This window comes from Halichoeres trimaculatus, unplaced genomic scaffold, assembly GCF_033239565.1.
Source record: "Halichoeres trimaculatus isolate MK-OKI-2021-1 unplaced genomic scaffold, fHalTri1.1 fHalTri1_scaffold_7, whole genome shotgun sequence".
Lineage (NCBI taxonomy): Eukaryota > Metazoa > Chordata > Actinopteri > Labriformes > Labridae > Halichoeres > Halichoeres trimaculatus.
This window is the reverse complement of record NW_027437185.1, coordinates 865,641-888,824: the sequence shown is the minus strand read 5'-3', so window position 1 is coordinate 888,824 and position 23,184 is coordinate 865,641. Positions and strand designations below refer to the sequence as shown.

Genomic DNA, 23,184 nt, shown 5'->3' with positions numbered 1-23,184 from the left:
ATCAGATTACTTTTTTCAAGTAGCTGTGTGCTTTATTGACTTTAAAAAGGCTTTGACTTGAACCACAGAGGCACAGTGGTTAAGATCCTTAAAGCCTACGGTGCTCCTCCCAACCTACTCCAGGTGATAGAGACCATGATTTGCAGGTACAAGGGCCAGGGTAGTGGAGTGGGGAGTATGACATTTTGGCAGGGGTGATTCAAGCGGACACACTAGCCCCATTCCTCTTCATCATAGTCCTGAACTACATGCTCAGGAAGGCCATCAATGGAAGAGAGCAGGATCTTAGCTTCACCCTTATTCAACAACTTACAACTTGAACACGGTCTTTGTTTGGCACTGACGCTCAGACTGTCTCAGCCTGATTTTCAGCTGTTTTTTTAAAAGAAGCAGTAACCACCCATCAGTCACAGAGGTGGAACATGATCTGGGAAATGTAGTCCTATTGAATCTGAGTGCACCAGTAAAACTCTGAGTTTAGGATTATTATACAGTTCATTCTGGACCATCTGAAGCCTAACCTGCACTGGAATAACTAACTGTAACTAAAAACAAGTGTAACTGCACAAAAAAGGACACAGAGGGGTATGGGAGGTGTTTATTTCAGACACTTGAGAGCATGAGCATGTTTGATCCAGATTAAACCGCTGAACATAAACTCTGTTTAATCCTGCACAGAGCTGTGATGTAACAACAAAGGTTGATTTACTGATTCATTTATTGATTTATTTCTTTAATGTGCTGTGACTGGTGTCAGCCCAACAATCAGAGTGCAGCAGAAAGCCCCTGGACTCCTCAGACAGGAATCCAACCAAGGTTGGTTCCTCTTCTGTCATAGACTGTCAGTCCTGACCCGGAGCAGCCGGGGGGGGGGGGGGGGGGGGGGGGGGTGCTGCTGCTCAGAGCATCACCTGCTGACCCCCATGCACTGTTTCTCATTCACTGTGTGTGTGTGTGTGTGTGTGTGTGTGTGTGTGTGTGTGTGTGTGTGTGAGGAGGTGGGGCATGGGGGGACTAGGCCTGGGGTGTCCTCCTCCTGATCTCATCTATAAGGTCTGCTCTGGAAATGTCGGCCTGTGGAGAGGAACAGAAACACAGAGGTTAGCCCTGAACCTCTGAAGCTGTCTGTCCTCAGGAAGAGTGTGTGGGTCCTCTTTGGCTCAGTGTGTTGGTGCGTCTCAAAGCTCCAAAGTTCCATCCTTCCTTCTGGAGCTGCACGATATGGCCAGAATCCCATATCTCAATATTTCTAGGCTATATCTCGATACAGGAAATATATCTCGATATCCTGATTTCTCCCCTAAATCACACTATTATTGTTAAATTCAACCCTTTGATGCAGAAAAGGACATCAGTATGATGATTAGATCAGACCTTTTAGTTGGATTTTTAAATCTGAAAGCAAAAAGGGGAAAATCTCAATCAGGTAAAGTTAAGCAAACCTTTTATTTAAACCAAACTTTATGTAGTTACATATTTTTAGTTCCAGTAAAATAATTCATTTGGATTAACTCAACTGACTGAATATATTATATTATATTATATTATATTATATTATATTATATTATATTATATTATATTATATTATTATTATATTATATTATATTATATTATATTATATTATATTATATTATATTATATTATATTATATTATATTATATAACACTTTGAAAATATCATGAACTTAAGTTAGAGGTAATATTCCTTTCATTTCCATAAACCAGCAACCTGGATGATGAGCATGGGGTCTGGTTGAATTGTATTGCATTTGGGTTTGTTTTCTGATAATATTCCAGCTAGCTGTATTTTGGTATTCAGCATTCAGCAGAGTGAAACAAGCGAATAACCGAAGAGATTTACATTCTGACGTTTGAAAACATTTAGGTTACTGTTTGTACTCAATGGTTGCGATAGTTATTTTATACATCTCACGTGCAAAAACCTGTGATACATGGAGTATATTCAATATATCCCCCAGCCCTACTTCCTTCCTACACTTGCATCCTAGTTCCTCTCACCTGAGAGGCATGGGAGAGACGCGAGGAAATAAAGAGAGGAGAGAGGATGGAGGAGATTGGTTTTTAGAGCAATGGGACATCCTCTCCTTCGGAGCGTCAAATTAAGGCCCTGTTTACATGACACTGAAAACGGTCGATTCCGCAAACATTTCGTTGCGTTTTGGCCTTCTGTTTAGACGAGACCACGTTGCGTTTTCAGTGAAAACGCAAACTTTTGAAAACGCTCCCCAGAGTGGAAAGATCTGAATCCGCTCCTCCATCCAGCTTTGTGTAAACACAGAGCGAAGCGTCTCAGGGTGAAACGCTGACATCACCGCATGCGCACTCGCAGTTTCAGGTGAAGGCTGCGCGCTCAGCCACATTTCCAGTTGAGCCAATAGGTGGTGGTAATACGCGTTATGGTTGGATTGCCAACCGTCTGTCACAACAAAACGGCAGAAAAAGAAAGAACAGAAGAAGTGACTTGTCCTCCTGGAGTCGTATGAACGCGGATCGTTTTCACGCCGTCCTCATGTAAACGCGGGTGGCTTTTGAAAACGCAAAGGAAGAATTGTTGCGGGAGTCTCCGTGTAAACGGGGCCTAAGTGACGTGTTTCAGTGATGATGGCATCAGCTGATCACCTCTGGATCATCTGTCAGTCAGCTCTATCAGCTGTTTGTGTGTCTGCACATGTGCGCTGTAATAACTCTGATAAAACATAAACAGTAACAGAGCTTTGTCTGTTCCTTAAACCAGTTAAACAAATGATGATGGTTGTGTTCAGTAATTTGTTCTTTCAACTCACTCCACTTTTTATTCCCAAATTTATGACCCGTTTCTGAACGATCTTCGATGCCTGTCCTCAGCTCGTCTTCTCTCATAAAAAACATAAAAAACTTACAAACTGTGTTTGTGAGGTTGCATGTAGAGAAGCTGCTGCAGCGTCCAATCAGAGAGTGATATTCCATGTGGGGGCGTGTCTGTCAGTGAAAAGACTTCCGCAAAGCAAGCTCTCGTGTTTTCCCTATCGTAGCTCCTCAGCTCAGTCTCCTCTCTCCTCTGAGCACAATTACCGCTTTGGGACAGTCTTCAAAATGGCGAATCAGAAAGTACTTCCGGTGCCGTGGAATAGAGAGGAGAGAGGAGGCATGAAATTATTGCTTTGAGACGCACCCTGTGTGTGTGTGTGTGTGTGTGTGTGTGTGTGTGTGTGTGTGTGTGTGTGTGTGTGTGTGTGTGTGTGTGTGTGTGTGTGTGTGTGTGTGTGTGTGTGTGTGTGTGTGTGTGTGTGTGTGTGCCTGTCTGTCACTCATACCTCCTCTCTGGTAGCCACCATTCTGAGTTTGACCACTCCATCCTTCAGCTCCTGTTCTCCCAGTATGGCCACCAGAGGGATCCCAGACTCCTCACAGTACTGGAGCTGACTCAGCAGTTTTGGGTTCTTCTTATACATCAATTCAGCCTGAGACACAGACAGTGGGACAGACAGGTAGACCAAAAGACAGGCAGGGAGAGAGACAGGAAGACAGAGGAACAGGCAGATAGGCAGAGAGCCAGACAGACAGGCAGGCAGAGAGACAGAGGGACAGGCAGACAGGCAGAGAGCCAGACAGACAGGCAGGCAGAGAGACAGGCAGAGAGACGGGGAGACATGGAGACAGGCAGAGAGACAGGCAGGCAGAGAAACAGGCAGGCAGCCAAAGAGAGTCAGGCAGGTAGACAGACAGACAGACAGGGAGAGAGCAGGTAACGAGACAGAGACAGGCAGGCAGGCAGAGAGAGAGACAGGTAGGCAGGCAGAGAGAGAGAGAGAGACAGGAACAGACAGAAGAAAGTGATTTTTTAAATGTTTTAATTTTTAAAGTAGAAAATGTCGATGTTGATTTTTTGATGATTATTTTTAAATTAGTGAATACATGAGAGAGAACATACACACATACACACACACCTTGATGCCAGCTTCCCAGAGTTCAGAGATGAGTTTAAGTCTCTCCTCCAGAAGGTTCTTCTGTGCTGACGCCACCAGGACCTGAACCTCTGTGGTACGCACCTTCTCTGCTGAGGCCTGGACAAAAGGGGGACGAGCAGAACATGTGACGGAACCAGTTACGGAACATGTAAGAGACCATGTATCAGAAGGGCACGCATGTCCTCTGTCACCTCCTAGCAGTCTGCTCCTCACCTCTGCCTTCTGCTCCATGATGGAGAAGATCCGCTCGATGCCGATGCTGACGCCCACACAGGGCACCCTCCTTCCTTTGGGGTCGAACATGCCCACCAGGCCGTCGTATCGGCCCCCACCAGCCACGCTGCCCACACTGACTCTCTCCTCAGCAGGGGCGCCGTTCTCTGCTTCAGCGCTGGCCAGGGTCACGCCTGCCTGAGTCAGCACTGCCTCATAAATGACCCCGGTGTAATAGTCCAGACCCCGGGCCAGACTGAGGTCAAACACCACCTTGTTTGGGGGGGGACAGAAAGGAGAGGAAGTTTAAGGAACAGGATGTGACCTTGTTTCTTCTTTGTTGCCTCTGAACTATTTGTAAAGTGACCTTGAGTGGTATGAAAGGAGCTTTTAAATCAAATCGATTGTTATGCATAAAAATGTTCCAGGATGTGACTTCAGGTCTTACCTTGTCTGTGACCTGGAACAGCTCCAGGTAGCTGAAGAGCAGCTTTATGTCGGACAGACCAGCACATGCCTGCTTACTCTGAGACATTTTCTGGTCCTGGAGGAGGCGCTCTGCCAAGTCCCTCCCCCCTAAAGAGTACACAGACACCTGTTAGCGTGTGCCCCGTGGATCTCTGACTGAAACATTTACAAAGCCGAGACCCTTTTAGGTTCACCTGAAGATTATTAATGATGTAATTGACAGGTGTAAAACTTGCTGCTCTTTAAAATTAATACTCTGATCAATTTTAGATTTAGATAGTGGAGAAATATAAATCAGACCCCCACTCTACCTAAGAAATTCCTTCTTTCTGGTGATATGGATGGATCATGATTTGTGAAAACAGACTGTGGGGAGGGAGACGGGACGACGACAGTTGACCAACCAGAGCAGCGCACTGCTTGGACAGACACGACTGAGAAGGTGTTTGACTTTTATCGGGGGGGGGGCTGAGTCCTGTCTTTCTCTGTAACTCCCTCTATTCCACCAGCTGAACCCTCCCTTCAACATTAATCCATCTGCTGATGAGCAGAGCAACATAAGGAAACTGCAACGAGGTACCCTCTGACAAGCAGGGGCGGGTCCAGGTATTTTAGACTGGGGTGCCCCGACCAGGGCACTGACTTACACAGGGAGGCATGAATTTTGTGAGCCCACACTAGAATAAATAGCATTTATTTTTGCTTATTTGTTTGTATTACAATTACATTAACAGGCTACAGCTTTGGCAAAAAATAAAACAAGACTAAAACAAATCGTTTTTTAGAAAATTATTTAAAAGTAGAATATAATTGAATAGTGCTGTAGTGACCCGAACAGTACGGTACAAGCTTTTATAGCTGTATTTTTAGTTTCAAAATGTATAAAATGGAGCAGCTTTCAATGTGAATGCAAACAAGTCTGTCTCCACTTTGTACTTTTTTAAAACTACAAAGTGAATTCGTTGAAAAAGAAGAACAGTGAACACTTCAGTTCCAGGAGTGAAAAAGAGGTTACTTTTGTAGGTTTTTGATAGAATTAAAACAAAACTGGTTTTAGCTTCTCTCAGAATTTTGCATTTGTTGTTTTCTTTAAAAGGTTGGGAAAAAAATGGGAAACAATTTGCAAATCAATTTTTTTGTGGAAAAAAATGGGGAAATTTTATTTTCAGGCTATATCACCCTGCTCAACATGGTCTGCACGCTGCTCTGAAGCCAGAGCCTTAAGTTGCTGCTGTAAAGCCACAGACTGGGGACACCTCTGTGAAGCCACAGCCTGGAGTGGCTGCTGTAAAGCAGGACTCCTGACTAACATTTTTCATTGGTTGCACTGGTGCACCTACCTTTTTTTTTTTAGGTGCACCAGCACAAAATTTAGATGCACCCAAATTCTTAATTGCACCACCTTAAATTGAACATTTTAAATCCAAACATGAAGAAAAATGAAATATTCCCAAATCCAAATATTAAATTAAATCCAAATATTTGGAAGATGAGCCCAAACTACATGAATTTCCCTTCGGGGTTGAATAAAGTATTTTTATCTTATCTTATCTTATCTTCTCTTATCTTATCAAAGTGCCTGTTCCTAAAGGGCTTCACTGATCTGAATTGATGTTAATCCATTTTTCTTAATTGAGAATTTTTTTTTTGATTGAAATCTGGTGAACGGCAACTCCCCTTTGTTAATGTTGTATACAACAGTAGTGTTTTCCTCAGGCTTTGTTGGTTTTTGGTGTAATTTACAGGTTCATCTTTGTTTTTTGGGTTTAAACTGCTTTAAATTTATTAAACTTGCTGATGCAGATTTATGTACAGTACATTCTATACTAAAGTCATTGTTGAATATAATATCTATACAATAACATTAACTTTTAATTGTTCCAGTAGAGAGTGAAGTTAAAGAGGAGAAATGGTAATAAGTCTCTAAGTCTGGACACGCCCCTGCACAGCGGCACATAGTGACATTGGTACAAAGCTAAGAGGTTTCAGGTTTGCTCACCAGCAGCTTGAGGGAAACTCTTGTTAGTTTTTAAAGAATGGAGAAGGGGGACAAACTACAACTTCTGTCCCAAAGAGAGCAGAAAGGTGTCTCCTGTATTAGAGTGAGAAGGATTAACAATCAGCTGACATATAATGCGTATGATTTAACTGACAGTGCCAGCACCTCACTGATCATCATGACAATCTCCACAAAGTGATCAGGATGAAGTTTAAAGAAAATACAAACCACACAGAGTGACAGGGGGTACCTCTGCTGGTGCTGATGACTTAATATGCAGATATAAACTTGGAAATAGAGATGAACGTTTTCTCTGCATTTTGCAGGATATTTATGTTGATACATGTAATTCATTACAGCTTATGAAACCTAGAGTTAGATGATAACACGTCTGTAAACACAAATGATCGTAGTAACAGTGGAGTCAATTTTCTCCAGTAACAGTGGGTCTTATGTGCACACAGCAGGGTGAACTCCGCTGTGTGCCATGCAGAGCTGGGGATATGTAAACGTGCATACAACTTAGAGCAGTGAGTGAACAGAACCACAGCCAATCAGAGGAAAAGAACTGCCTGAACTCTGTCTCTTACTGGTTCAGATCACGGTATGATCCTTCCCTGAGTGTGAGTACTGTCAAAGGAGAACACGGAGATGATACGCTTGCGACAACAAAAAAAAAAAAAAACTTTTCATCCAGCAGCCTCAGGTGCACAAGCACAACCAAGAGAAAATATTTGCCGCCTTCTTGAAATTCTGGGTTGCATATGCAACCAAATTGGTCACACTCTGGAGCCCTGCAAAGCTACAGCGTGGCATTTTTGCTGTAAAGCCACAGCCTGGCGTTGTTGCCCCAAAACCACAGCCTTGAGCCGCAGTTAAGCCACGGTCTGGCATCACTGCTGTTAAGCCTCAGCCTGGAGTCACTGCTGTGCTTCCTTGTTGCTGCCCTGTTGGTTGTGGCTGCCTGTTGCAGCAGGTCAGTCTTCTTTGTCTGTTTATTGTCATTTTTTTCTTTTTCGTCATCTTTGTATTTGGAGTGGATCTTTACTTTGTATGGCTCATTTGTTGGTTTGTCTTCAGTGATATTTTTACTATTTTTGCTCCTTTGTTTTTCTGGAGTACAGCCTGATAAGGGAGTGGATTTTCACTACTGTCCCATCCCACTCCCACAGAAAAAAATCCTGTCCCATCTCAATCCCAATAAGGTCCGGTTTTGGTCCGGACCAAACAAGTGGACCAAAGGACTTTTCTGGTCTGAATACAGCCTTATTCTTTTTGTTTGGTGCGGTTTGTATTCAGGTTGTACTTTTTGCAAGTGGACTATATTCTGTAAACACATCCACGTGTGTGACGATCAGTGCTCTCATTGGACAGCACTGACAAAGGGCGGCACACAGAGTACAGACCCGGAAATGGAGGTAAACGTGTTTGTGCTCTTATTAGAGCTGCTAAATCATTTTCAGTTTCAAGAGCAGCTCCTTCAAAGCAGCTTAACATTGCTTCGTTTTAAATTTTGGAACAGCAAAGACGAATGCACGCAGCAAGGAGACGCTATGCTCTGCGTGTCCTGACCATAGACTGTATATGGAGCGGACAGAGTGGCTCCGCCATTTATCATTATACGGTTTTGAAGCCAAAATACCGCCATCTCAGGCGCCACCATTGTAGCAGCTTGGAGCCAGAGTCTGCGCAGTAGAGACAATGAGGGATTCTGGGAGAATCTGAGTGGAGCTGGGTAACAAAAATAATAATAATTTTTTTTCTTTCAAGAGTCTAGTCACTTCCTGACTCTACCTCCCGACATATTTTACGTTCCCCCCCCAAAAAAATACACTAAAACGTCAGCTGTCAATCATCGTTAAATGTTACATAAAGCCTTGTTTTTAACCTAACTAATGAAAAAGAAACTTTTCAGAAAAGAGAGGACTTGGATACAAGACAGCCAAATAATATCTTCAAATCACCCTAACATTCGGACGTGAGAAACATTTCTATGAGGTGTAATAATATTATTAAGTTTGACCACAGCCCATCTGGAATGGCTGATTCCAGATGGGCTTTAACCTATACTGCAGCCAGATACCAGGGGGAGCAGTTTTTGTGGAGACCTCACTTTGAGCCGAGCAAGCGGACGTCCATGTTTTTTAATAGTCTATGGTCCTGACCCACTACATGCTAGCAACAGCGTGGCTAAACAGAAGACGGAAGATCAGGTATGAACTAAAGAACAACATTCACTACGGGCTGCGAGTGAAATACGTGGGGATTCATGCACAATGCTTGGCTACGGTGGCTTTATAGGCCCAAAAGGCGCATGTATCCTGTAATTAGTTCTGATGGACCTTGGTTTGTATTCAGACCTGCACTGGAGTTCATTTGGAAGCGGACCGAGACCACCTCAGAAAGTGGGTCTCGGTCCGGTTGTTTGGTCCGCACCAGGGTTGGTTTGTGTCTATTCACATCTGCATAAAAAGTCCGGACCAGCGTGGGAAAGGAACCCTGGTCCGTTTATAGTGGACCAAACAGTCCAGGTCTGAATACCACCTTAAGCACGCTCTAACTACAAGATTCACAAATACTGACCAGCACACACTACATGATTTCACTAAGATTATCTGACCACAGAGAGCGACGCACCACTGTTTGATCTGGCGTTTAAGTGAACTGGGAGAGAGTAGCGGAGCTGTCTGCAGCGGTGACTTTCATCCATTACACGCGCGCAGGGGGACAGAGGTGAAACTGTCGCTGAATCCGTCAATTACAGTGTAAACTCAAACTGATCACGGACAAACAACAGGTTGCTACTGTATGAAAATGATGTGGTTAAGTGTTATTTTTGAAGGCATTATTTAACTGGCTCGAGTGGGCTGGTGGAGAGCGCAGTCAGGTGACCCAGAGCCTTTCAGTTGCGCTTTGAGCCCAGTGAGTGGGTGTGAAGCCCTGATCTTTGAAGGAAGCAAAAAGCACAAAAATGGAAACTCCAGTGATGCGATGGCTGTAGACATTATTTGCAGTCAGTCAGTTAGTTTTTAGCGCATTGGATTCTACGGCAGTGTATACTCCTTCTGTTGCTGTTTTTGATTTCAACGGAAGACAGCTGCCAGGAGCACTGTTGGCCTCTATGAAGTGTAGTTCTTTTTACACGCCATACAGTGTAGGCTTATTGGAAATAAACTACAAAATGCCAGCACATGTCACATATCATATTTATTTTCCTGATGGGTTCCCGCTCCCGTCTGCTCCCGTTAACTTTTGATCCTGTACCGTCCCAATCCCGTGACTAATAGCAAAGTTGACTCCCATTCTGCGGGAATCCCACAGGAATTCCGTGACCCGTGGAATTCCTGAAAAAGTGTCAGCCTCTAGTCTGGAGTTCCTTCATGTAACCATGGCCGCAGTGTTTACAAGTGGAATCAGCTGTTAGCAGCCTGTAGCATGTCAATGCTGGTGCAAGGCCTGATGTCTTCCCACAAGGTGAGGAGGAGGAGGAGGTGAGGACAGCGTGCTCAGGTGTGAGCTAAGAAGTGACGACATCGACCTGTCCTTCCATCCATCCTTACTGGAAACGTAGGATCTATCGCCAAGATGGACAAGCTAACCATGCTAACCCAGCAACAGAGGAAATACCAGAAGGCAGAGTATGATTATGCTATTTATAGACATGGCTAAAGGAGCTAACACCAAACACCAACGCCACATTAGAAGAAGATCACCTGCTGTGAGCAGACAGGATCCAGGAGACAGAGACTGAACAGACTGCTGAAGAAGCTCAGTCCTGGACCCTGTGGAGGTGGAGGCTGGCTGAACTGGACAATGATGGACAAGCTGTCATCACCTGTTTTCTTACTGACCTTTTTGCACTTTCTAAACATTTTCTTACTTTTGTTTTTTTGATTGCTGCTGTGACTCCTCCTGAATCTTCCCTCAGGGACAAATAGAGTATCTTCTTTTGATTGGATTCTATTCTATTATTCAATTATTCTATTCTAAAGCCACAGCCTGAAGTCGCTGCTGTAAAGCCAAAGCCTGAGGTCGCTGCTTCACAGCCGCAGCCTGGCGTTGCTGCTGAAAAGCCACAGCCTGGTATCACTGCCTAAAAGCTACAGCCTGGCGTTGCTGCTGAAAAGCCAAGGCCTGGTGTGGCTGCTCTGTCATGCTGTGTAGGAGGACTCACCCTGCATACTGACGTACTCCCCGATCTGATCAGCAGCTTCCTCTGACAGGCCCTTCTCCTCCACCATCTCCTTCTTCACCTCATCCCAGGGCATCTGCAGGAAGGTGTTAGGGGGAGGGGGGGGACATCAGCACAAGGACATGATACCACACACCAAAATCCACACAATCTAAGATTATACACACACATACACACACAACTTCTCTATTTAACATTTTTGGTGTGGACTTTCTTCACCATGTCACCGCAGACATGATGAAGTACAGAGCTGAATTTAATATAACCTGATAATCTATTCTTATCTGAGTGTGCCTGAGTGTAGGAATGCTGTTTTCTCTGACCCATCAAAACATGTGTTCACACCTGTTCCTGTAATCCAACCCCTTTCTTTGATTCTCATCTCTGGATAAGAGATAGACCAATGTGGACTTTTCGGGCCGATACGGAAACCGATTATTCGTAGGCAAGGAGGCCAATAACAGATATTTGAAGCCAATATTTGCAGTCAAAGTGAAAATACCGCCGTAAAAAATTTTGGACAATACAAACTCCAACACTTAACTTCATTCAAAAGCCTTCAAGCATATGTTTATTAAACAGCTTGCAGGCTTAGCAGCATATTTTATCAAGTTAAATGAAAACTTGAAAAAATAAATAGCTAAAGTTTTTTACAGTAAAGTTTTCCTAAATTTCAATGTAACTGCAATAAAAACTGGACAGAACTGAGTTTGTGCTGCCTTGTACAGGCATGTAACGCAGTTGAATAAATTTTCTGTTAAGTTTTCACATGACTGATTTTCAATGTTTTGACCATCTAGGGCTTCCATAGCGTAGACGGGGAAACTGGGCAGAGAAGCATCAACAAGCAGCTCCTGAATGTCTGCAGTTTAAAACATTCCTTATCAATTTTTAAGAGGCAGAAAAACAAATTCCTGTGGGTATTGATAAGAGGAGGGATTTTTGTGTGCATTAGCCCGTCAAAGGGATTTTCCATGGATATTAGCATTAAGCTAGCCGACTTTTGTTAACTGAAGCTAGCTGGTTAAGAATCACTTTCCTTTACTCAGTTAGGCTGTGTATATAGTTTGCTTTCTGTTTTACAGCGCTTTTCTTTTTTGAGTCTTAATAAATGGCCAAATCTTAAGGTTATTTACATAACCCTGGTTCTCTGAGTAATATGAGTGAGATGTCTCACTATGGGATGCACGCCCCTGCTGCAGCCCTCAGAAGCATTAATCTCATTACGCCAATCCTGATTGGCTGGTGAAACGTGTCCGTCCGCCACAGGTAGATAAGATAAGATATACTTTATTGATCCCCGGAGGGAAAGTCATGAGTCCCCCTACCTTAAATCCTTCATGCGGACGGCACCACGTCATTCAAGATAAGCACCTCTTCTCACTCGCCCAAGTAAGAAGGGTTGTCTGGTGAGACATCTCACTCATATTACTCAGAGAACCGGGGTTATGTAAATAACCTTAAGTTCTGTTTCATAATAATTCGCTCGATGTCTCACTATGGGATATGGTTGCTCCCATATTGCCAGACAAGCTTATCTAGCGTCCACCAACCTACAAGGAAAATTGCTCCAAATTTGCAATTCAAATCAGGACAGCCACGCAGGGAGCAGATACGCCTCTCCAAAGCGTACCAAAGCACGGAAGCGAATCGTGCTTGAGCACGGCACAGTTGCGGTCACACTGGCCATTCCAAACATGCTTTAGGGCTGAAACGTGCTTAGGCACAGCACAGTTGGCCAGTGTGACCCCGTCCTAGGTTTCGACTCACACACACACATACTTCTACTAAGACTATTTCCATATTCACATTATCAGCAACCTTAATTCATGTGATCAACGAACACGTCTGGAGGAACTGCCAGTGAGCAGAGCTGTCGCTCATGTTTACATAACATGATGGGTTCACAGTAACATTAGCTTTGAGTTACAGACGACTGGAAGATGGTACAATTTCGGGAGAGTCTGCTGCCTTAACTTACCTTTGAAACACATCTCTGCTATCCAGGGTTTCTCCTCTTGGCAAAACCTTTTTTTAATCTATGTTGTGTGTGTGAGAGAGATAGACAGCGCTGCATGCGCAGAGCTTTCACTGCTGATTGGCTGCTACCCAAGCCAAGGCTCTGCTTGTAACCAATCAGATGGTACTGTGGGTGGGACAGTGATGGGGACTGAGGAGTGATTGCAGACAGCAGCGCGAATGAATCAGAGTTGAAACAACAGTTTTAAATTGGTTTCATATCGTCGGATTAATCACCATCGGATTTAAAAAAAAAAGGCTGGTGCTGATATGTTCCAAAATGCCAAATATTGACCCCGATAATCAGCCCAGCCGATAATTGGTCTATCCCTACTTTGGATTAAAGGTATCCCAATCCAACACCACCTGGGGATCTAATCCAGGTAGAGAAATCAACAGTTCACCTGCACATCAAAGGGTTTAACCTCTGGCTGAGAACCTGTGTGTATGTTGAGCAGACTGTACCTTGTCCAGTTTGTCCACAGTTGAACAGATTGTGCGGAACTTGTTGTCTGGGACACCACACACAGCGAACATGCCATCAAGGATGCGTCTGTCGTTGACCTGCAAAAAGAGGACGTGGTCACAGAGTAGGTCAAACATTTCACAAAGAAAGGTTCAAAACTGAGATAGAAGTCAAAATAATGGGTAAAAATCACTCAAAAGTCTGAATAATGACACAAAATGTCACCATTAGATACTCGTTTGTAAATGGGACACTACACATTAAGTTACTTTGACAAATAAAAGTGATCCATTATTAAAACAAATAAAGCTTTCATAGCATAATGCTTTTCTGGTGGGTTTGAAATAAATACATTTGATTGGTAGAAAATAATTAATAATTCAATATAATGGAGGATGAATTACACCAATCAATGATACTTTATGTCACAGATGTGAAAGAAAAAAAAAAGATTAAATCATCAAAATGGAGATATTATGAATCAAACATTCATATAATTTATGACTGTAAGGAATAAGAAATTCAAAGCACTGTGATAAAAGACAAACCTAAAGTTCAAGGGAGATACAAAAGTGTGACATAACATAATTTAATGTGGAACTTTTGTACTAAGAATTATGATTCCAATAAGCTTAATCCTCAATAAAAGTCTGAATTCATGATACAACATCAAAAATATGAAACAAAAAAGTCTAATACATGAGATAAATAAAATATATCACTTTCTATGTCAGAGTTGTGAAGTGTCTAAAACTCAGAACATTACCCAAAAGAACTATAAAACAAAACTACAGAAGTAATATAATCATAAATACCAAACATCTCACCAGCATTATCTCCCATAATGTCCCATAAAGACTTTTTTAACTTCATTTTTAAAATAAATAATATAAAGCAACATATGGGCCTAGTTTTTCTTTTATTGACTCCATAGGAAAAAGAAACTTCCTGTGTAGGACATTTAAGTGTCTGGTGACAGCCAAAGGTGGGCAGACCTGTGAGTGTCACCTGGTTTTCACCTGAATCAACATGACAAACCTTGATGCAGAAGTCCCCCAGGTCCAGCTCATTCAGGATTTCATGGACAATCTTCAGACACTCAGCATCTGGAATCATGGCGTCATACTGCCCTGCGATGTCAAAGTCCTGAAACACACGTTCAATGATTTCATGATCTAACCCAAAGCAGGAGGGTTTCCAGAGGGTCAGGGAATCTCTGTTTCCACCACAGGAGGGCGCTGGAGGGTGACTTACACATTGGTAGAACTCTCTGTAGCGTCCACGAGTCATAGCTGGGTTATCACGGCGGTACACCTTGGCAATGTGGTAACGTTTGATGTTGGTGATCTTGTTCATGGCCAGGTAGCGGGCAAAGGGGACCTGAAGGTTGGCAGGTGAAGGATAAAAGCAGGCTGTGCTTTGATCACACTGAGGTACACTGAGGGGAAGGATCGCTGCTTACTGTTTGCTCCTCTCTATGGAAACAAACACTCCATGCAAACCCTGTGGGAACTCGGATTCCCCTTCACATGTTCAGCTGACCATGCAGCTGGTCACTCAGACAGCACGTCCTGTTGCTGATGATGATGATGGTTAAAAGGATACAGTGAGGTCATATCTCAGGGACAGCAGCTCTCCTCCTTGATCCTTCAGGTCATAGATGAGCTTGGAGTCCTCGCCATATTTCCCTGTCAGTGTTTCCTAAAAAGCAACCAGTGGATGATGTGAGCCTGCCATATTCAGGTTTTAGACATTAAATCTGAATAAAGTAGTCAGAAAATCTACCTTCAACTCAAAAACAGGTGTGTCTATGGTCTCAGCTCCGTGGCGCTTGAAGCTGCTGATGATGGTGTTGAAAACCCTCTCTCTGATGGCCATCTGCTTAGGGTTGTAGTCCCTCGTTCCCTGAAGGAGAAGAAATTTGATGCCTTTCACTCTGACTGTTGACTTAACATGAGATCAGACAAGGCTGTAGGGCTGGGTCTTGCTAAAAACTGCAAGATTTGATTTTGATTCTTTAGGTTGTGATTTGATTCGAAACCTGCTCTCTGTCTGGACGGACACTAAATGAACATCATGCTGCAGTGAAGAAAATGTAAAACTTACACTTGAAACATGGACTCATGTGGTTTAATGTGGTAGGCAGTTCAGAGCAGGTACAATCATACACTTTTAGTAAGGTCAACAGGTCTACACCTGCTAACGTGTTTGGAAAGAGTCTTGAGACAAAGTTTGTTATCGTTTGGAGCTGTAAATAAGTGATTCTATAACTAGGGAAACATTTCAGGTATACAAAAAAGTGAAAAAAATTATTTCCTTTTATGTTTCATATTCTATTTGATTGCAAATGATACACCTGAAATTAGGGCTGCATGATATGGCCAAAATCCAAAATCTCAATAATTTAAGGCTATATCTCAATACACGATATATATCTCAATATTCTGATTTCTCCTCTAAATTACTGTATTGCTGTTAAATGCAAACCTTTGATGCATAAAAGGACATCAGTATGATGATTCAAGCAGACCTTTCAGTTGAATTTTTAAAATTTGAAAGCAAAAAGGCAAAAAATCTCAATCAGGTAAAGTTTAGCAAACCTTTAATTTTAAACCAAACTTTATGTAGTTACATATTTTTAGTTCCAGTAAAATAATTCATTCAGATTTTATGTCATTGTATGATATTATATTACACTTTGAAAATATAATGACCTAAAGTTGGAGATAATATTACTTTCAGTTCTATGAGCCAGCTACCTGGATGATGCTGGTCATGCTGAAAGAACTCTAGTGACTTCTGTCTATGAGCCTGGGGTCTGGTTGAATTGTATTGGATTTGGGTTTGTTTTCTGATAATATCCCAGCTAGCAGTATTTTGGTATTCAGTTGTTAAATAGCATCAAAGTCCTCTATCCGCTGTCATGTGTCGAGCAGTGCACTGCTGAATGCCGTGACTTAGCTACAAGGAGGGGGAGGGACAGAGTGCGCAGAAAAGCAAAAGTAAAAAAAAAAGTAAAAGTAAAAGTCAACAACAAATTGCGTTTGTTTCTATTTGAGGAGAGTTGGGAGAGACTCGGGGATTATACCGACAGCTTAGCAAGCCCAAATAAGCAATTAAACTTTAGAAAACAAGCCCCAAGAACCCACAACCCGTGACTGATAAGACGTGTAAGCGACTTTTTTCCTCCTCTCCTAATACCAAAACACGCATGCGCAGGAGAATTATTCTGGGTGGGCAGGGGAGCATGGTGCTCGCTGTGGGAGGAGCACCGGCTGAACAACAGAGAGAAACAAGCGAATCACCGAAGATATTTTTGTTTTGATGTTTGAAAACATTTGGGGGACTGTTTGTACTTGATAATCGCGATATAGTCATTTTATATATTTATACACATCTCACGTGCAAAACCCGTGATATATGGAGTGTATTCGATATATCCCTAGCCCCACCTGGAATGTACTTCATTCATTAGTTGACAGCTCAAGCTCTAATAAATCTTTAAATAGTGAAGTAACAAAAAAAATTTTGGAGCATAATTTTGTCGTGTTATGGGCAAAAGTTGTGACTATTTTTTCAACATAAATCTATATTTACTGAATTTAGAGTTATTCAAAATTTCTATGCAAGATTACACTCCCTAGAAATGTCTCTCATCATTTATATCACTGTTTGGCCAAATTTAAAAGAATTATGGCACAAAAATCACATGTACAATGGTTGACAACACATGGTAACAGGGTTGACAGGGTAACACAGTTGACAGGACAAACCTGTCACTAAAACATTAAATTTTGTGATGGGTAACACGGTCGACATTTTCTCAATTTCTTGGCTCTTGTATTAAGTGCAACCTTGAACATGGCACTACCTGACCTCAATTGGCTCATATTCCTCTGTGTTTTCTTCACATTTTTTTGTTTTTTTTTACATCTATAGCAGGGGTTTTCAAAGTGTGAGCCTCCCTTCAGAGAACATGAAGTCATTGGGGCCTCCCCTATTTTAATAAAACAAGTTCTACTTCTAATAACTGAACAATTCACACTGTTTTTAACAACAAATACATATAAATTTTTATTTTAAACATTCTGTCCTAATACAGTCTCCCAAGTTTTAGTTGAAATGGGTAAGAATTAGATGAATTTAGGTCAACGCCTATTTGTTCATTTACTATTATGACAACATGAACTTCAAACATCAAAATAAAATAAGATGAAAGCTCTTGAGCCAAGAGAGAAAGCACGGCCTCTGTGGCAACAAAGAATAAAAGATCAATCAAAATGCAGTAATTAAAACATCGTTCGATCACAGATCAATCATACACAGAGCTGCTTTTAGCATCTACAAAACTCTTGTTTAAGGAGACATTTTTCTTTTAAACACAAATAGATTACAAACTCACAGTAAACAAGGTACACACTGTGGCCTTGGAGAATCCAGTCGAAGAAAAACCCAACTTTAAATATCCGTATTTATCACTGTGCAAAATGCATGGGGTCTAGCGGGGTCTGAGACCCCTAAATTGATATATGAGACCGGCTAAAAGGCTCAACTGCAACGTTTCCAGAGGTCTCTGAAGAAGTGCAATTCACCATACATGGTTTGGACACCATGAGTGTCGGTGTCCTGTTTAGTAACAGAGCAAAGAAGTTGTGGCATTGTCCTGTAGCTGTTTGCATGGTCGCGCGCTCACAACTCTCCCCCACTCCCTACATAAGGCATGGCAAAGTTCCGCCCCTATGCACACACAGACACACAAACACATGTACACCCACATACAGAGACGAGCACGCCGTATAGCGGACAGCATCAGGGAAAATAATGATGAAACCATGGCGCGCTTGTTTCCATACTTTTTGCGCCTTTTCAGACATTTTTTAAATCATTATTTTTATACTTTGAAAACCACTGATCTAAAGTAAGAGCAGCAGAAAATGTTGACAACACAGTTGACAAACACTTAAAGCGCACCATGTACAGACAATCATTCTGATTATATTATAATCAGATTGACTGATTATAATGATGAGGAGGAGTTAAAATATGCAACACTTTCTTCATGGTTTCCTCCAAAGAGGATGTGACTTAAATTTATTTAAGTCATATGACTTTGGAGCAAACCCATTGTTGATTTATAGGCCTTTTTTCAATGGGTAACACGGTTGATGCTGAGTTCTCCAACACAAATATAATGTAAAGTTTTAGTCAATGAAAACTGAACTCACAAAGACTCCGTTTACGCTTGCCCCTCAAAGTGCTGCGCATGTGCAGTACTCTCTGGAGAGCTGACTCCTTTCTTTGAGGGGCAAACGTAAACAAAGTCTTTGTGAGTTCAGAGGTCAGTTCAGCCACACAGCGCCGTCTGGAGTGACACAGACTGCAGCAGAGGACTATCTCGGAGCGGACCATGATGGAATATTGGTGAAAAACATGAGTTTTTGGACGATTAATGCAGTTTTAGGAGCGACGCTGTCTCCCGATGGATCCCATTATACGGACGTCCGCTGCACGATTTTGGATCTAAATATCTCCCGAAGCACTGCTTGGATCAGGAAAGCCTTCTGGGTGAGTATTTTGTTCTACTTCATTCTATAAACAATGTGAAAGCTTTATAAACCGAACTTATCCTTTAACCCACTTAATTTAGTACAAGTACTCAGTATGGAGTAGATGTAACCAAAATTTTCTCTAAGTCATCCATTTCACAAGTCAAACATGGATATCTTGTAATTATGTTATTGTTACCTTATAGACTCAAGAATACATTCAATTCCAGACACAGAAGATGCTCTGATTTGAAACAGCCGCTGAACTGCGACCCAGGAAATGGAAATAATACAAGATAAAAGGGATAATAAAGAACGCAATGACATTACGTCCCATCTCGTTTTGGTTAACAAATATTTGCAGAGTTTTCATCTTGTAAACCACATTTAATCCCGTTTTTATTCATCAACAATATCACATTATATATTTAATTATAGTTTTAGTCACATGGACACCATTCACGTTCCGTTTCCGTCACGTGATAAAGGTTCGTTGACGTTGAAATTTAGTCATAATTTTCGTTGACTAAAGCAACATTATGTAAAATTGGTCATTACTTGAGATATCTAGTAAAGTTGATAAGTATATCCCAGGGACATGAAATGTACCACTAATTAAAGAATCACTCAAATAAAGATTGATTGATTCAGATTCTCACCGTGAAGCTATTATCTCAGCGTCTCCTGATCTTTATATCCTGGGCCGTGTGTCGGGCTGCACACTTTCCATACAGTTTTGAGGGTCACTCAGAGCGTCCTTCACCCATTGAACGCGCAGCTTTGGGAAGTTTCAGGGGTGCAGACAGGGTGTGTTTCTATAAGTGTGTGTTTCTATAAGTGTGTTTCTATAAGTGTGTGTTTCTATAAGTGTGTGTACAGTTAGAGACTGAGTCCTACCTTGGCTGTCTTGAGGACAAACTGATGCTTGCCTTCATCTCCTCCTAGCCTGGCCTTCAACTCAAGCAGTTTGGCAACTTCTTCATCAATCTGAAATGAACATGTGGGAGTGAAACAGCATAGGTAAATTTCTACATTAAAACATCAGAAAATATCTTTCTACCACACACACCCGCGCACACAGAGCAACAGAGGCCTACCTGGGCAACAGTGATCCCAGGGGGAGTGTGTAACAACCGGGCAAACGTTGAAGTCCGACAGCCCAACAGTCCAAAAGTACGAACACAAAACATGCCCAGCATGTTGGTCCCACAGCACCAGGAATACAAAAACATGTACAGTTCAGCAGTGCATCATAGGAAAGAAACGTCCAGAGGTAAGAGCCCAGAGCACGCCACAGCAGCCAGTGACGACAGTGGACAGACGCACAGCAGGAGGAGAGTCCAACGACGTCCAGGAGGAAGATGATAGAGATGATGAAGGGTGAGGCAGGTTGGGGTCATCCAAGGCGAGGCCGGGAGAACAGGAGAAAAGTGGTAAGCAACCCTAGCACTAGGGGGAGGCGGGCCATGTGGCAGCATCATCATCATCACAGCGGTGAGGATAGAACATGAGATGCAGCAAGACAATCATTAGAGTCATCCAAACACAGCTCCCCACACACACAAACACACACACACACACACACACACACACACACACACACACACACACACACACACACACAAACACACACACACACACACACACACACACACACACACACATACACACACACACACACACACGGCCCTTCTCTGCATCTCCTGTACATTTCTGCTCAGTAAGCCACTGTCAGTCGGTCGCTCTGTGAAAACAGCTCTCTTTAAAGTCGTTCTACTCTTCGGTGGTTGTTAGATTTGAATGAACCCAGAAAAGCTTCACACTCTGTTTTCCTGTCGGACTATTGGTATAATGATGAATCTCTTTTATGACGCCTGTTTGAGCTTATTGGGACAGTGCATCATCTGTCGAACACGCTTTGACTTGAGGTCTGTCACCATGGAGACGCCCCCTGATAACCTGCTCTGTGATGTGGAGGCCACTTTGTAAAGAAAACTGGCCTCCACACCAGCTGACATGTCAGACCCACCAGGAAAGCCGAGAGAAGCTAGCCCAGTTAGCTTCACTGAGCGGAGATCGACGGACAGACGCGTGTCCATGTTTACTGGCGACATTTAGCATCAGTGGTTGACGGACAGTCTACGGAGGTTGTCATAGATACGTCAGAGGTCTAAAACCTTTTCGTTTCATTCCTGATTTGTCACCAGACAGAAAAATGCAACACAACCTCTCAATGATGCAAGAACAGCTTCTGTACAAGCACATTTGGATTGAAGACGTCAGATAACAGGGTCGTTCTTAAATCCGCCACACCTAGCCGTTCCGTATAGATAAACTGACTTCGTTTTCCAACCCATTGGCCTATCCAGTCAGTTCAAAGCCATTTGAGGTGAACTGGACATTTCTTACTAACCTACAGGAGTGTGGTGAACTAATTGTGGCGCTATCAGAAGCTGCTAAGACATGTTTCACCGGAGCCAAACGTCGTTCACATGTAGAGCATCTTAACGATGAGTGTATCATCAATAAAAAGCTAAGGTTTGTTGAATGCAATGCCACTATTTTACACATTTCCGATCCCTTCTTAAAAGTTCGGCTTGTAAGTTAAAGGGGATAGACTTAGTTCAAAGACTCGTTTAGCTTTTAAAGGTAAAGACGGTGGACATGTAGGATGCGGTGTTAAGGCAAGGCACAGCACTTTGTATGCTGTGCTTTTTAATATTATTACCACAGTGAACAGTGATTTGGTCCACAGCTCTCTTGATAGTGAAGACAGTTCGTCTTGTTTGAGTCACAGCAGGCTAACTGAACACTGCTCTGCCGAACGGACATGCTAGCCACCACATGTGTAAGGTTATCTTAAATAAAGAGGTTTAAATGTGCACTCACCTGCTCTTTGCTCGCCTTTTCTGACTTCAGCTTCCGAACAACTTCGCCTTGGCTTTTAATGGCTTCCTGGATCTGTGCCTTATCCTCCATGGCGTCCAGAAGTCTGGCTTTGCCGGTGCTCACACCTTCACACAAATCCACACCACGGCCCGGAGTCAGCAGTGAGCCGCTGAGGTGCTGCCGAGGATCCGGAAACACGTAGACCGTAAGAGGCGGACACACGTCACCCCCTCCCGGTCGAAAAAGTTTTGGATACCCTGTGTGTGTGTGTGTGTGTGTGTGTGTGTGTGTGTGTGTGTGTATGTTTCTTAAAGTGTGTCTGCATTAGATGGACAAGAATGCCATTTTTGACTAATGTTCGCAACTGGACATGAGAGTGTATTAAAAACTGATAACCGCCTTTCTATTTTTTATTATTTTCTAAACCAATTAAGGAAGCACGTTACGGAGAAATCAGCTGACACCTCGCGCTGCTCTTTCATAGCAAAGTATTTTATATATTTGCGGGAGAAAAATGAAATGTTAGAAACATTCTTGGTGTCATATCTAATTCAACAATCCAAATATTAATCGAATAAAAGTTTTAATTACTGTAAATGTTTTGTGCTCATATGATCTAATAATTCTCCTCCACAGACAGCTTTCCCTCGCCGCACCACACTCCCCGCTGACATGAAACTTACACGAACTCAGACCTGGTGTGGGATTTGAACGTACCTGGCGCCGGCTTTCAGATTGATAAATGCCGATCTGTGCATGGAAAGGAGCAAACACCCATTTTTTTTTTGGGTGTACACACGTTTGATAAAAGAGGGCCACTTTCTTTGAAGACATAGGTCTAGTATTTGTGCCACATGGATGATCAGTAATTTCATGCTGTGAAATGCAGTAAAGAAACATGTTTTCATTTTCAAAACTACTTGTATTAGGATTTATTTTGCACAGTTATGCTGTAGGCGTATTAAATATCATGCACTGCGACATGAATGTTGAGTTTTGGTCCACGACCTCGACCCTGATTCGTTTTTGGCCCTTGACTGAAAAGAATTTGGGCACCTCTGCTTTAGAGGGCTCTTACTTTGACATGATAAGATAAGATAAAAGATAAAGATGAAAATACTTTATTCATCCCCGAAGGGAAATTCATGTAGTTTGGGCTCATCTTCCATAGATTAAAGAGTTAAAAACTCTGAAGGCTGCAGGGAGGAACGATCTTCTGTATCTCTCGGTCCTGCAGCGCGGAGAGGTGAGTCGTCCACTGCTGCTGTTTCTCTGGTCAAGGATGATGTGAGGTGGGTGATCAGTGTGATGAATGACGGCCTCCACTTTCTTCTGTGTATACCTTTCCACCACAGCCTCCAGTGAGTCCAAACTGGATCCAACCACAGAGCTAGCTCTCTTCACCAGTTTTTCCAGTCTCCTCTT

At 42.6% G+C, this 23,184-nt stretch overlaps 1 protein-coding gene across 2 annotated transcripts; it reads right to left on the bottom strand.

Moving 5' to 3' along the window:
- Positions 1 to 588: 588 nt before the first annotated feature.
- Positions 589 to 21,975, bottom strand: hars (histidyl-tRNA synthetase). Of its 2 annotated transcripts, XM_074674925.1 has the most exons (14): positions 21,760 to 21,971; positions 19,968 to 20,319; positions 19,768 to 19,857; positions 15,110 to 15,229; positions 14,930 to 15,025; positions 14,579 to 14,704; positions 14,363 to 14,470; positions 13,324 to 13,422; positions 10,822 to 10,915; positions 4,629 to 4,756; positions 4,181 to 4,453; positions 3,947 to 4,063; positions 3,314 to 3,460; positions 589 to 1,074 (listed from the first exon to the last, which is right to left on the bottom strand). In XM_074674925.1, the coding sequence occupies exons 2-14, from the start codon at positions 20,100 to 20,102 to the stop codon at positions 1,015 to 1,017; spliced, it is 1,593 nt and encodes a 530-aa protein (XP_074531026.1). In that variant the 5' UTR covers positions 20,103 to 20,319; positions 21,760 to 21,971; the 3' UTR covers positions 589 to 1,014. The 2 variants fall into 2 exon arrangements, with proteins under 2 accessions (XP_074531026.1, XP_074531027.1); XM_074674926.1 differs by lacking the exon at positions 19,968 to 20,319 and having other exon boundaries at positions 21,760 to 21,975.
- Between the last annotated feature and the right edge of the window lie 1,209 nt (positions 21,976 to 23,184).